Here is a 15949-nt window from a genome sequence, read left to right on the forward strand (position 1 = left end):
CGATGTCAAAAAGCTTCTATTCATACTTCTGTGGAAGTGAATAATTTGATGTGATCTTAGCAAAGCAAAAGACTAGGTCTTCCTTTAAAATATAATGTGTCAACTAGGGAAAAACAAAATAAAAATAAACAATAAGGCCTAAAGGGAGTTCTAATAAATGAAAATTTAAAAAGAATAAGGCAATCTAATAAGTAAAGGAGGAGATAAATGGGATGAGAGTTGTAAAGTAAACATGATCATTAAACATGTGATATAATGCTCCTGAATCTAATATTTAAGAGTTGTGTTAGCATGTATCAGATATGCCATAGGATTGTGAAAAATGTTACCAGACCTTATTTCTATGTCATGAAACAGAAAAGTAATTCCTGAAAGATTCTTAATAAATCTCCTAGAATCCACGTGATACACGTAAGAAAGACAATTGCAAATTGGAATAGTTACCAATTTTTATAATTATAAGTTAAATTTTGGGTAAATTTAAAAGAGATCCTTGTTGTTAAATAAACTACACTTTCCTCCCAGTGATTTATGAAGTTATGCATAACTTGCGTCAACTTTATGGTTTTAACACAATACCTCCTCTTTCCCTTGCATAAGTCCGAGTTGATGTCGTTCACTATTAATTATTTCCTTATTTGATTTAATATTATGGCTTAAATATCATTCAGACATATAATTTTAATAGAATTAGAACTATTACAAAACAGAATTTCCTCTTAATTTTTTTCTATCTATAAAAGGGGCAATTTATTACACAAGAAAAACTAACGAACTTCATCAACAGTTGACTTTCTCGTTGTTCAACACAATTAAGCACTAAATTTTCTCAAATAAGTGATCGCAGGTACATTATACTATATATTATGAATTTTATATAATTCTACTTATTTAAATGATCCAACTACAAAAAAAGTTGAGAGAATGTATGCAAACTTTTTGAAGATCTTATTTGCTTTATGATGTAAATTCATTGGATTTGTTTTCTTGACAACCCGTCTTTTATAGTTCATAATATTAATTTTTTTTTAAGATATATATTGCCTTTGTACTTAGTTTTGTTATGAATAAATTAGTAACAGAAGTTCGTTCCACCTACTTTTAGGTCTAACAAAAAGTAAGTTTTCATCATAGGAGGGTCTTTCCTAAGAATTAGCATGGATTCTTTTCTTGGGCAATGAGGTTTACTTCTCTTAGAAAAATATGAACAGATTTAGTATTAAGAGAGGCGCACCTCTGATTCTGTCTTAATATAGCCTTTGGTCATGGGCGCCTTATTTTCTGCTCGTAGAGATATGACACCTAGGTAGACTTAACTCAATCCCAAAAGTTAGCTCAGATGTGCCTTCCAACTGGAGCGACGAATTCAGGATTTCGTTTAGGGGATTCGAAAAATAAAAGTATAAACGAAAAATTTCAAGGAAGTAGTAGTATATAGTTTGTGAAAAAACTGAAAACAAAATGCTTGCAGAGGGATTTAAACCCTCAACATTGAGCTTAATTTCAAGGAAATTTGCCACTGGGCTATCAATTAGTCTTTTATCATTAAAGGGTTCAATATATATATATATATCCACATAAAGACAAAATATTTACCTTATATCTACTGTGTAATTTTTTACGTCGCCCCCTGCTTCCAATGCACTCTTTCAACATTGTTAATTGGGATAACCTTCTTATCATACTTTCTTTTTTTTGTTTCCCGCCCGGTGTCTCGACATTGGAGCTCCGACTAAATTTGAATCGTACACTGCATTCGAGGGTGGTGCTCCCAACAAAATTTTTTCAATACCCACCATTCGAACTCGAGACTTCTGGTTAAGGGTGAAACACTCCCATCATTGCACCGCAATCCATGGTTCTTTGTCATACTTTTACCTAGACTACTTTGTGCAATTATGTATGTCTTTTGACGTTTTCAACATTGAATATATTTTCAACAGCTTTGTTGGAAGTACAAATTATGAATCATATTATAAATATTTGATTTTTCAGAAATTAAAGAATGGAAATCACAAAGATATGCAAGAGACAGAAAAAACATGTGATATCTATACCCAAAGAAGTTGTTGTGGAGATATTACAAAGAGTACCAGGAAAAGATTTGGCTGAAAAGTTAAAGATGGTGTGTATGCAATGGTGTTCGATTATCTATAGTGGAAGCTTTGCCTACTCACACATTAAGCAGATAATAAAGTCATCATCGTTCTCGCAACTTGAAGCAGTTATAATTAAGGAGGCAAATGATCAACAGTCTATTACAGTTTCTTCTTTGGAATGGCACAATTATTGCAATCAGAATCGTGATGAATTCGAACATTGGGAGACTAAAGACTTGTATACAACAAAAATCGTATCTGCCCAACCAAGACCTATGTTGCATCTGTGGCAGTGGCACATAATGAAGACGGCGAATTGTATGAATGGTTTCATCTGTTTTTGGTCTAGGCATGATGCTTGTTTCCATATCTTCAATCCCGTCAGTAAAGAACATGTCACCACTCCAACCTATACACATAAAGGTATATATATATATAGTCTTCATACGCCAAAGTTCAATCTTTTCTTTATTAATTTTCAAATATTAAGTGCATGCTTACCATATAACAGGTTTACAGAATGGATATGTTGCAATGGGCTTTGGATTCTGTCCAATTACTTATGAATACAAGGTGGTTGTTCTTTATGATACAAATTCGAAAAACATTAAACCTTTAGTGTTCACTATTGGAAGAGACAAATCATGGAGACCTTTGAAAGATATTCCCCATAACAATTTTGCTAATGAAGTTCAGGCAGTTGTATATTTGAAGGGAAAATTATACTGGTCTGGAGAGAATGTTATTGGGGAAGAAATAGTTAACACTCTTATTTGCTTTGATGTTTCGAAAGAAGAATTCGAAATAGTTGTAGCTCCAATTGAAATTCCAGAAGGACCGTTAACTGTAGCGGAAAACAGAGGAAGGCTTTATCTGGTAAACATATATAATGTTCCTATTTGCTCCCTCATGATCAAGGGTTATGTTGCAGATAGAATTGATGATGATCTGAGTAATTTAAATTCATGGAAGATAAAGTTTTGTGTGACTCTTCCGAGTATTGCATACAGAATGGACGGACTTCGGGATGTGTATCTCGTAAAGATTACTGATGAGATATTGTTGATTCAACTTGATAAAAAAAACTGGGGTTTATTTCACGTAACAAATGGCAAGTTGTTGGGTTTAATTCCGTTGCCTTATTTTGTAACTGCAGCAATCCCATATGTGCCAAGTTTGGTTGCTCTGCGCCACCGCCCACTACTTGCTTCCTCCTCCTATTCACCATAGATAGACTGAGTTGTTATTTTTTATTCTACTTTGATCCTCTTTAGGAATTTTCATCCTTTTTATTTGTTTGATGACTCAAACCCAGACTCTTAAGATTACAAGTAACATGACGATTACGAAAATGTTGGTCTAACAAAGTAAATTAATGTATATATTTTTGAACTTTTCTTTTTGTGTTGTAATTGTTGGGAATAAATCCGTAACAGAAATAATATTTGCGGTAATAAAGGCAATAAACGCGGAACACAACAATGCGGTTAATCAACGAGAATAAAAGAGGAATAATGACACCAAGATTTTACGTGGAAACCTTCCTAAATAAGGGAAAAACCACGACCCGAGTGGAGCAAAGAATATCACTATAGTAAGGATTTTACACTTGTATGTCTGAGTAATACTCCAAAGATCACTACACTTTCAAAAGAAATAACACTCTTTTGATTTTTCCACCTCACTACAATATCGCTCACACTCTCTAATTTTTCTCACAGAATATCTTCCTCTGTGATGTCTGACTCTTCTTTTCTCTCTTTTGTAATTCTTTTTGGTGTACTTAGAATGAAGAATTGCCCTCCACCCTCCAAATGTGCTATAGAAGAAAAATATTTTTTCTTGTTCATAGCTTACCTACTCTCCCAAACTTTGAAATTGGCAGAAAACAATTTTTTCTTCTTCATAGATTACCAACTCTACCAAACTTTGAAATTGACACAAAGTTATTCAAAGTTTGGTACATGGGAATGAACCCCACAGTAATTACGAGCCATAAAAAATTATGTAAATGAATGTTAAAAAAACCATTTAAAGCGTGACATAAAAGGTGATTTCGAATAAGGGTCTTAGGTTGGTAGAGCGTGAGTTACCTCTCCTCGTGTGATTTTGCGGTGCATCAAAAAGAATAGTTCAAGACAAGGAAGGAAGTAATGGTCGATGGCAAAAAGCAACCAAACTTGACTTGTAAGGGATCAAAGTACCGTGCCTAGTCGAAAGTAATCCCAACAGCTTTCCAGTTGCAACATGGAAAAATCCACGGTCATTGCTGTCACCAAGTTGAATTACCACGATCTCATCAGTAACAATGAGGGTGTACACATTATCATCTAGATCCAATTTATATGCAATACTCGGAGCAGTCACAGTGAACTCTTTCTTCCACGAATTTAAGTTACTCAGATCATCATCATCAATGTTAACGTATACGTTGATCAAGAGGGAGCAAATAGGAGCATAACTTAATGTTACCAAACAAAGCTTTTCGCCCTTTTCTACTACATTTGATACAGAACGTTCAGGAATTTCAATTGGTACCACAATCACATCAAATTCTTCCTTACTTACATCAAAACAAAGAAGAGTACTTTTTGAACTTCTTGTACGAAAAGAATATTCAATTGTAGAAGTTACGTACCAATATAACATCCCCTTCAAATATACAGTTGTAACAACATTTATAATATTGTGATGAGGAATTACTCTCAAAGCCCTCCATGAATGGTCAGTTCCAATAGTGAAAATCGAAGGCTTAATCACTTCCGAATTTCCATCAAGAACAACAACCTTGTATTCATATGAAACTGGGCAAAATCCACAGCCCACAGCAGTAGCCAAATCAAAATTTCCTACCCCTGTTATATAAGTAGCACAACAAATTAAAACAGGCGATAAAATAAGGATCGTGTCATTTTGAAGAGATATGTTATTCACCAAGAGAAATACCTAGATATGTATTTGGTGGAGTTATGAGGTATTCTTTAGTGACAGGATTGAAGATATGCAAACGAGGTTTATCAAAGTAAGACCAAAAACAGACGAAACCATTCACAGAATTGGCCCATACCATGTTCTGCAAACGATTAAAGTTCTGGCCTAATAGTGCATCTTTTGCAGTGCATAAGTGTTTAGTCTTCCAATCTTCAAATAGATGATCATTTTCATTATCATTAGTGTGCCATTCCAAGGAAGAAATTTTAACTGAACGATTTTCATTTCCGTCAAAAGCAACAATAACTGCTTCCATTTGAGAGAACGACGAGGATTTTATTCTCTGTTCAATATGTAAGTAGGCAAAGCTCCCAGTATGTATAATCGAACACCATTGCATACATACCATCTTTAACTTTTCAGCCAAATCATGGCCAGGTACTCTTCGTAATATCTCAATAACAACTTCTTTGGGTACAGAAATGACATCTTGTTTTTTATTTTCCATGAAGATTTTCTTCGTACGATGCCTACTAATCCAGAAGAAAAAGGTTTGATTATTGGACAATTTGTTTAACTAAACAACGATAACAACCTACTGAGGTCTGGTGAGAGTAGAGTATTCAAGTGCAGCAATAACGAAAAATTAAGAACAAATGTTTGCGCTCCTTTTACACTTGCTAAGAACAAGAAAAACCCAAAGACAGATCACATTTCAATAAAATGCAGTAACAGAAAAAGATTGCAACCACTTCTATTCCTACTTTGATGGAAGTGAATAATTTGATGTGATCTTAGCAAAGCAAAAGACTAGGTCTTCCTTTAAGAGCATTTGATACACATTCTAAAGGAAGAATGGGTCATACGCCCATGCAAATCCGATCAAATCCAATGTACAAGCATAGCACAGGAGATTGGGTCATACGCCTATTTCCTGTGCTATGCTTGTACATTGGATTTGATCGGATTTGTATGGGCTGAATATAGTTTAAGAAAAAAATGATTTGAATTACAATCCATCCAAATATAATATGGGCAAATATGGATTTGGTCATATATGTTTGGGTAAATTGATTCTAACCCATTTAAATAAATTTGTTTTTCAAAAACATAAATGTACCTCTCTCCACATACCCCAACCCCCTGGTCAAATATTAATGTATTTCTGAAATATTAATATTAATATTGAGTGAAAGTGAAAATAAGTGATCTAATATGGATACCCATATTTAATTCATTTTGATCATATTTATAAAGACTCTTAAAATAGTTTGAAGCTCAAATTTAACCAATTAAAATATGAGTGATCCAAAAATATAAACAAAATGGACTCATTTATTATTATGAACTGAAATTGTCATGCCTAATGTAATGTGACGCTACTGAATCTAATATCCAAGAACTGGTGTTAGCTTGTGCCAGATAGGCCATAGGATTGTGAAAGATGCACTACATTTGCCTTAATTCTCATATTGTGCAAGTTGAACTAGATGAGCAAAATGTGCAAACTGTTCGCCACCCATATTTTCTCAGCGGCGGAGGCAGAATTTTCAGGGGTTTAAAAAAAATAAGTAAGCACATTAATAGTATCTATGAGTGGAAAGGGTGGGACGGGTCAAATATAAATAGGTCGGATCAGAAACTAAAAAAATCAATTTTATCTCAACTAAAACAATAAAATCGAGTAAGTATATATTTAGAATAACATTAAAATAAGTACGAGAGAACGTATTTTTTAAAATTATAATTAAGGGTCTTATCTGTGTCATTGTTGTATATAAACGTTATTCAATTTTTGAAACTAAAGAATACTTCTGAATTTGATCATATTGTAGCAATAAAATTCGCGTCGAGAAAATAATTATCAAGATTGATGATATTGAGACAATCGTTTCTACTTGTAAATTTTAAATAATTACTCTTATTTATTTAATCTTACTTATAAATTATATTATTCCTTAATCAAATATAAATTAAACGTTTGACTTAAATTGAGTATGAGAGCATGTATTTATTAACTTTAATTATTGAAAAATTAAAAAGCTTTTAAGTTTTACTTAATTTTATGAAAATAGAAAAGAAATTTATTTTTTAATATCTAATAAAATATTTTAAATTCCAATAGATTTTCAAACAAACAGATTTTTCATTTTTTTAGAAATAAAATGAAAATCTCTTGAAACTATGGGGGGAAAACGTTGTTATATGAAATCATACCTGCAAACCTAGCACTTATTTAGCGAATTTTTGAACCCCCTTTACCACTGAATCAAGCCATCGGCTTACGCACTAAGTATATACGTATAAATCAAAAAATTGATCCTATATATACCGTATAATTTATTCAACGAAGGGGATTTATCCGAACCTCCTCGTATCCATGTAAATCCGCCCCTGTATTTGCTACTAGCTGCCTTGCACTTTTCATCTTGAGTGGACTTGACCATCTTATGTTTCCTACAATTAATCTTCACAAAAATTAAAAATGCAAACATATGGTTTTTTAAACAAATAATAGAATGTACTTAAAAATAACCAATAATAATAAACATTCAATAAAGTAGTAATTTACATACCTTAAAATTGAAATATAAAATACATTGTAATTCTAAAAAATACAACAAAACATAATAATTTTAAAAAATTATAATAATAACTTAATAATCTGATAGATTCTTTCCAGATTCATCAATACTATTAAAATATGAATTGTATGGGATAAAAAATTGTTATGGTTGTGATTACGGTTGTTGAAATTGTTGACTTCCTTTTTTCATTCTTCGACTTTGTTCTTGTCGAACAAATTCATGAACATTAATTCATTAATAGCACTTGTGGGAGCAACGTAGTGATCTTGAAAGTTGAATATTTATATAGAATTTAAAACAATTTTTTCAATTATGTAATGTTTATTTAATTCCATCAATGATTTCATTTGTCATTGTATAATATTTGCTAGCAATTTATATTATTTAAAAAACTATGCTGCAAATAATTTTATATTAAACGTTATAAAAGAAAATATATAAATTATATATAATGATTGTTTTAGAAAGAAAATTATTTTATGTAAGAAAATAATATAAAGTAAGAAATAATAATATAATAATGAAGAAAGAGAAAAAAATCATTTTTGATGTAAAATTTGGTGTAATGGTTAGAGTTGGTTACACCAAATTTGATTATGACGCCAAATTTGATGTAAAATTGGAGATGCCCTTGTTTTGCATTGCCACTAACAATAACTTATTTTTGTAAGTATTTTTATTAAACTAACTTTTTAGAAAAGTGCTTTGAAAAAATAATTTGTGTTTTGATAATTGATTTAACAAGTACTTTTCATAAGTAAATTGAGTTTAATTAATTTTTTAAAAAAAGTACTTTAAAGAGTAAACTATATATAAAAAAAAAAGACAACTATTAATGTACTTCTAATATTAAAATAACTTTTTAGCGAGAAATTATTAAATTTATTATTAGAAAAGATAATTAATTTTTATTTTTTAAAAATTAAAACTTTATATGTTTAAATTTTCAATCAATATTATAGGAGTACTCTTTTGGGAAACTGAAATCTTTAATTGTAATTTATTCTTCTTTTTTCTAATCTTGAAAAAATATTTTTTTTTTGTTTTTCTGTCTACAAAAATAATGCGTAAAATAATATATAATATATAATTATAAAATAAATTATAAAATTTATTACATAAAATAAAAACTAAATTCTTAAATGAAATTTAACCAAATTTATGAAATAAGTTAATTAATTAATAAGAAATATATCGTTAAATATTACATATGATAAAGATATTTATTCTTAAATAATTTTTTGTTTCTGCTTTTTGTACATAGCTTTTTTTCCAACAGCGAAAAATTGCTTCTGCTTTCGTTTAAAAGCAAGCTTGCTGATTTATCAAACATTTAATTTTTCAACAAAAAGGGTTCTTTTTCTAAATGAGTGTTTTGGGCCTCCCACCTATATTGTCAAACAGGCTCTAAATCCGAGTTGATGTCATTTGTATTGAAATCAATTTTTTTTTTAAAAAAAAATTATTATTTATATTTTCTTATTTGAGTTAAACATCCTTAAAAAATTTCATTACATAAAACATAAAACACAATTAATAAACTTCAGATATATAATTTTAATAGAATTAGAAGCGTTACAACACATAGTTTTTATTTATAACATGGACTCTTTATCAGATGCTAATGAACTTTCACTGCATTTTAATTTTTTCTATGCGTAAAAGGTACGTAATATGTAATATTACACATGAAAGACTAACGAACCTCATCAATAGTTAAGTTTCTCCTTCAATGGTTGTTCAAACACAATTAAGCACTAAGTTTTCTTTGAAAGTTATCTTAGGTATTCAAGTTAGTAAAAACAGAAACAGAAAAGACCAAATAGATAGAAAATAAATAATCTAAATTCACAGTGTATCCTTAAAAAATTTAATCCCAAAATAAAACGGATTAACTAGCGATATCTCAAACTTCAAAAAATAGCAAAAATGGATTAACTATCAAAGAATAATAGCAATACCTCAAACTTCAATAATTTGCGACAATGGCGTAAGGGTACCTTCTAGTTAGCTCGCTAAATGACGTGTTTCCTAATATGAGGACAACATTTGTCATTTCTTCTTCCAATACAGGAGATATGACTTTTTCATTTAAAATTACTTTTCATTTTTCCTCAGAATTGGTCTCTCACATTTTCCAATTTCTGATTCATTTCTTATTTCTCATTCACAGTTTGCTAAAACCCAATATACGATACTATATACTGATCTGAATTCATGTAGTTGTAGTTATATATGGGAGAATGTGTGTGAACTTTGAATATCTTATTTCCTTTCTTCATTGAACTTATTTTCTTGACAACCAATCTTTTTTTAGAAACATAATAATAATATTATTTTAGTTGTACTGCCTTTCTACTTGGTTTTGTTATGAACAAATTAGTAACGGATGTACTTTTAGTTCTAACAAAAGAAATTTTTATGATATGATGATTAAGTTTAGTCCATATGGATCCTTTTCTTGGGCAACGAGGTTTTGTTCTCGCACCTCTGATTCTGTATTACTAACAGTAGTCTCTGGCCAAGGCGCCCTTTTTTTTTTAAAAGAAGATTGGAAGACTAAACACTTCAGTACTTACCATATAATAGATGGACAAAATGAAAATTACATCTGTGATGCAGAAATTCGTAGTCTCTTCAAACGCCGCCACCTACTTTAGAACGTTTTGATGCTCCAGCTCCAGATGGCTCTGCTCCAGCTCCAGATGGCTCAGCTTCAGATGGTCCTGCTCCTGCTCCTGTTCCAAATGGGTGAGCAAGAAAATAACCTAGTTAAACAAAAAAACTATAGAAGAATCATAAAGGAAGACAAAAATCATGAAGTCCTAACTAATTACCTTGCTCTTCAACTTTGACTATTAGCATATGTCTCGGACCATGTTTTTTCCATTGAAACGAAACATCAATCATGGTTGGTATCTTAAAATAGCTGCTAACGGAGGGCCAGTATATATGCATTGCAGTATTGCTTTTGTTATACAGCAATCCTGGAGCACCACCAATCATGCTTTCTAGTTTACTACAGTGCAGTGCAACAGGTAGGCTCATGCCCGGAAACAGAGGAGAATGCGCATATGATGAAAGAGGGCTTCCTTTCACCAAGTACGATACTTTATTAGGTGGAACAGTAAGCACCTCTTGCATAGTTTTTGTGACCAGCTTGCTGAACCATAGAACAGGTTTGTCGACAGCATCAAACAGATTCTCATCAACTACTTGCCAATGTACTGGATGCCTGAAAAAGGGGCCAGCTGGCTGTGGATTTTGAACCACAATTGGTGTTGGTTGTCCCAAGTTCATGGGAGAAACAGTGTCTACTGCCTGTGTCATTACTTGCTGGCCAGCTATCAGAGGAGTAGTTTGTTGATTTGATACTAATGATTGCTGGTCAGCTATTGGAGGAGAAGGTTGTTGAGGTGTAGGTGAATGAAGGGAAGGAAATCCAGAAAATACATTGCTATGCATTGCTTTATCAAAGAAATATATTAAAATTTGATCAGCAAAAAAAAGTACCAGACAAAAAAAATATTAAATTATAAACATAATTTGATTATTACCTTCGGTTAAAAGATATGATTTAATCTGCTCTAGCTTCCCTATCATTTCATATACATCTTTGGAATCCCCAGTATGTTGATGTTGAACATCTGCTCCAACAAATCTTTAATAGATTTCATATCCATCCCTGGACAGAAGTTTCGTTATTATCCCAAATAAACATCAAACAATAGTTATCTCTTGAATGGATTTCATGCAAGTGTAACTTGACTAAATATCTACCTAACCATATATCAGTTTATACATCATTTAGAGGAAAACAATTAGCAGAAAATCAATTCAAATTAGATAATTTTCATGTGTGCCACGGCATTAGAATAACACAATCTTCAGAATATAAATACAATCAGCACGAAAAAAATCGAATAAGATCATGTTATTATTCTTAGACAAAGGAATCCACATTAGGGGGTTCTTTATTTCCAGTTGTTTCTTGCAATGGCTAAACATCTACCTACCATATAAATACACTCATCAGAAAACCAAATTCAAATCAGTTTACATATGACATTAGACCAATACAATCTTAAGAACACAAATACAATCAGCAGGAAAACAAAAACAGAAAAACCTAATACGATCGTAACAAGGAAAAAAGTAAATGCATTGTCATGGAATTAGACATAGATTTCAGAACACAAATGACAATAAAGCAATTATCATGAAGTCTAACATTTCATATTTCTTAGTTCAACCATAACAAAATAACAAGAAATACACAATGACTTCATTTGTGAAACTAGAAGCTAGCTACTGATCATCTTCTAAACATTTGGTTTACACAATGGATTTGAAGCATATATATCCAAAACCTACTCTTCATCTTCTAACACAAAAAAATCATTTTTTAGCAAACACAGTACTCTTCATCTTTTTAACACAAGAACATCAAATTTTTAGCTAACCGAGAACCTACTCTTCATTTCTGACACAAATACATCAATTTTTCAGCTAACATAGAACCTATCATCTTTTAACACAAAAACATCAAATTTTTAGTTAACCCAGAACCTACTCTTCATCTTTGTTAACACAAAATGTTGTAATATAGAAAAGTTGTAGAATATAGAAAGGGTAGAATAGTCTTTTTACTGAAAGTTAGTTATAACTACTTTTCAATTAGTTAGTTACAAAGTTGTTAATAGTTGGGCATGTTAAAGAGCTATATATACAGCTCATTCTTTGTACATGAAAAACACACCATATACAAGAATATACTACTCTTCCTTCTTCTTCTTAACTTCTTCTTCTTCTTCTTCTTAGCTATTTCTTAACTGATTTTTCTTCTTCTTCCTCACGTCATGAAGCTTCCTTCATTAACGAACATGGTATCAGAGCCAAGTTGCTTCTCAGTAAACACTGATGAAGCTAGAGAATCCACAGAATCAAAGAATCACGGTTGATTCATAGATTCATAGTTTTGTTTTTTAGAGAAATCACAAGATCAAAGAATCAATTACTGATTCACAGATTCACAAGTTTCTCAAGTGTTGTTGAAAAGATCTTTAAGTTCAAGTTTGTTGAATTACTGCTGAATCATTGTTTTTCAAATCTCAAATGGCAATTGAAGGTGAAAATGAAGATTCAGTCCAAAACAGATCTTCACAAGTCATTTCTGGGCAGAGTCAAGGTATCGATTATAACCATTCTTTGTTTCTTAATCCTACTGATGTTAGTGGAATGAGTATTATCTCGTTTCAGTTGCTTGGTGTTGAGAATTACACTTTGTGGAGTCGATCTATTAAGATAGCTTTACTAGGAAGAAATAAGATGGGTTTGATTGATGGAACTGCTAGAAAGGAGATGTTTGGTAAGGAAATATGGGGGCAATGGGAAAGAGTGAATGCTATTGTTTTGTCATGGTTAATGAATTTTGTATCCAAGAGTTAACTAAGTGGCATTGCATTTGCTTCTACTGCTTTTGATGTTTGGACTGATCTAAAAGAAAGATTTGATAGAATAGATGGCTCTAGAACTTATAGTCTACACAAAGATATAACTTCACTACAGCAGGGTACTGTTTCTGTTTCTGTGTATTATACAAAGCTGAAAAGCTTGTGGGATGAGTTTGAGGTATTGGTGCCATCTCCTTGTTGTAACTGTGAAATATCCAAAGGCTTTGTTGCTCATATGAATAGGCAGAAGTTATACCAGTTTCTAATGGGTTTAAATGACTCCTATCATCAAGCAAGGAGTCAAATCTTGATGATGGATCCATTACCATCAATTAATTATGCCTATGCTATGATAGTTGGTGATGAGAGTCAAAAGGCTGTAGTAAGTGGTGTTAATAGTATTTCAGCTGCATTGGAGTCAGTTGCTCTATATTCTAAAGCAAGTAGCAGCTCCAATGTAAGTCAGAAATTGAAAAGAAACACATTGTTGATATGTGATTTTTGCAAATGTAAGGGTCACAGCTTTTGTTACAAGATTGTAGGCTATCCTCCTGATTTTAAGTCCAAAAGAAAAGTGCAAGGAACTTCTCCTGCATATGGTAATACTGGTAGTAACAACTACAGTCAGACACAATTAACACATGCAAATCTCACTTATGAAATGAACACCAATGTTCCTCCACCGGGATGGGGAAATATATCTGAGCAGTATCAATCTTCATCAGAGATTACCACTCCCAGTGTTAACAGAACAGTGAGTCCAGCAGAGAAAGAGGTTCAACAGTTGCTTCAAGGACGTACATTTACTAAGGATCAATATGATCACATTCTAAAAATGATTCAACAAAAGTCTGAGCCTACAACTTCTATGTGTAATACTGCAAACAATACAGGTAAAACATCTTTTGTTTCTGCACATAGTAATATGTGGATTATAGATATTGGTGCAACAAACCATATGGTGTCTAGTTTGAATATGTTGACTAAAAACACTGTGCATGAAGTCTCTAAGCCTGTTTATCTACCAAATGGTACTACTACTCAGGTGTCTCACATTGGGTCTTGTAGTCTATCAACAAGGAGTGTTATATCAAATGTGCTTCACATACCTGATTTCAAGTATAACTTGTTATCAGTAAGTTAGATCACTAAGGAACTAGGGTGTTCTGTTACCTTTTTTCCTCATTTTTGTGTCTTCCAGGAACTCTACAGTGGGAAGGTGAAAGAAGTTGGTAAAGAGGAAGGAGGATTGTACTTGCTAATAAAGCATTTGACTACTCAGTATAATGATCAAGAAAAGGAAGTTGAGGCTGCATTTGCTGCTAATGATGTCAAGGAGACAGACATGGTGTTATGGTATAGAAGATTGGGTCATGTATCATCAACAGTGCTTGCAAGGATGTTTTCAGTGAATAAGCAAAGTGCATGTAGCATTTCTAAGTGCCTTGTATGTCCATTTACTAAACAAACAAGGAATGTGTTTCCTAATAGTAGCATTAAAAGTACTGCTTGTTTTGAGCTACTTCATATTGATCTTTGGGGTCCTTATAATACACTTACTGTTGATGGCAAGAAGTATTTTCTTACAATTGTGGATGATTTTTCAAGAGTAACTTGGCTGTTTTTACTATCACATAAATCTGCTGTGTGTGTTTCCATTCGAATGTTTCTGCAATATGTTCAAACTCAGTTTGGAAAGAGGGTTAAAGTGTTGGACTGATAATGGTACTGAGTTTGTAAACTCAGAATGTCATAAGCTATTTACAGAATTGGGAATCTTACATCAAAGATCATGTCCATACACTCCTCGGCAAAATGGGATTGCTGAGAGAAAGCATAGACACTTACTTGAAGTTACCAGAGCTTTGAGACTTCAAGCTCATATTCCTATCAGATATTGGGGTCAGTGTATGTTGGCTGCTGCATATATCATTAATAGGTTACCAAGTAGTGTTCTACATTTTAATACTCCTTATGAAAGGTTGTATGGTAGTAAACCATCAATATCTCATGTCAAAACTCTAGGATACTTGTGTTTTGTTAAACTTCTAACACAACATGATAAGTTGATGCCAAGATCAAGACCAGCAGTTCTTATGGGTTATTCAGAGTTACAAAAGGGGTATCTACTTCTTGATCTAACTGATGAATCATTCTTCACAAGTAGGGATATGGTGTTTAGAGAAGATGTGTTTCCTTTTACAAAGATAGAGCCTTCATTACAAGAAAGAGTGTTTGTGGATCCTATGCAAATTTCAGACATGCTAAGTAGTGATGTACAGTGTATAAATCATGTGATTCCCAGGTGTCATTCTACTACTGTGTCTCATGAAGATAATGTGTCTCATGAGACTCATACTTTGTCTTCTGTTGATGAGGTAGAAAAAGTTCCAACTGATGGTATGGTAGACAATGAGATGAATCAAGAGTCTGCAAGTCTTACTACTAATAGAAGATCTACTAGACAGAAACTCAAACCAACTTGGATGAAAGATTTTGTGTCCTTGACTGTTAACAAAGATGTCATGTACTCTTTAGGAAAGTACATGAGTTATGATCATCTTTCCCCTACATATCAAAGCTATATTGCAGCCACTTCTGTTGTTAAGGAACCTGAGTCCTATCTAGAAGCTGTTCAAGATAAAAGATGGATAGAGGCCATGCAACATGAAATTCAAGCACTAGAAAGTAATCATACTTGGGAGCTTACTGATCTGCCATAGGGGAAGAAGGCTATTGGGTGTAGATGGATTTATAAGGTTAAATACAAATCATCAGGAGAGATAGAGAGACTCAAAGCAAGGCTAGTGGCTAAAGGTTATTCTCAACAAAAAGGAATAGATTAAAAGGAGACCTTCTCACCTGTTGTTAAGATGGT

The 15949-nt window shown here is 32.3% G+C and overlaps 2 protein-coding genes and 1 pseudogene across 2 annotated transcripts; 1 reads left to right on the forward strand and 2 right to left on the reverse strand.

Annotated features, from left to right (window-relative positions):
• Window positions 1-2005: 2005 nt before the first annotated feature.
• On the forward strand, window positions 2006-3329 carry LOC107022514 (putative F-box protein At1g32420). The gene is made up of 2 exons (XM_015223112.1): window positions 2006-2522; window positions 2611-3329. The coding sequence occupies exons 1-2, from the start codon at window positions 2006-2008 to the stop codon at window positions 3327-3329; spliced, it is 1236 nt and encodes a 411-aa protein (XP_015078598.1).
• Window positions 3330-3583: 254 nt separating this feature from the next.
• Window positions 3584-5753, reverse strand: LOC107022919 (putative F-box protein At3g21170). Its single transcript, XM_027917668.1, has 2 exons — window positions 5046-5753; window positions 3584-4954 (listed from the first exon to the last, which is right to left on the reverse strand). Exons 1-2 carry the CDS (start codon window positions 5536-5538, stop codon window positions 4233-4235), a joined length of 1215 nt encoding a protein of 404 aa, XP_027773469.1. The 5' UTR covers window positions 5539-5753; the 3' UTR covers window positions 3584-4232.
• A 4379-nt stretch (window positions 5754-10132) lies between these two features.
• LOC107022920 lies at window positions 10133-11301 on the reverse strand (annotated as a pseudogene).
• Between the last annotated feature and the right edge of the window lie 4648 nt (window positions 11302-15949).

This window comes from Solanum pennellii, chromosome 6 (genome assembly GCF_001406875.1).
Source record: "Solanum pennellii chromosome 6, SPENNV200".
Lineage (NCBI taxonomy): Eukaryota > Viridiplantae > Streptophyta > Magnoliopsida > Solanales > Solanaceae > Solanum > Solanum pennellii.

Excerpts from the sequence above, each read along its gene's own strand:
- LOC107022919 (XM_027917668.1), bottom strand. The coding sequence starts at position 5,538 with ATGGAAAATAAAAAACAAGATGTCATTTCTGTACCCAAAGAAGTTGTT. Across the intron at positions 4,955-5,045 it reads TCCACCAAATACATATCTAG|GGGTAGGAAATTTTGATTTG; the intron begins GTATTTCTCTTG and ends CTTATATAACAG.
- LOC107022514 (XM_015223112.1), top strand. The coding sequence starts at position 2,006 with ATGGAAATCACAAAGATATGCAAGAGACAGAAAAAACATGTGATATCT. Across the intron at positions 2,523-2,610 it reads TCCAACCTATACACATAAAG|GTTTACAGAATGGATATGTT; the intron begins GTATATATATAT and ends ACCATATAACAG.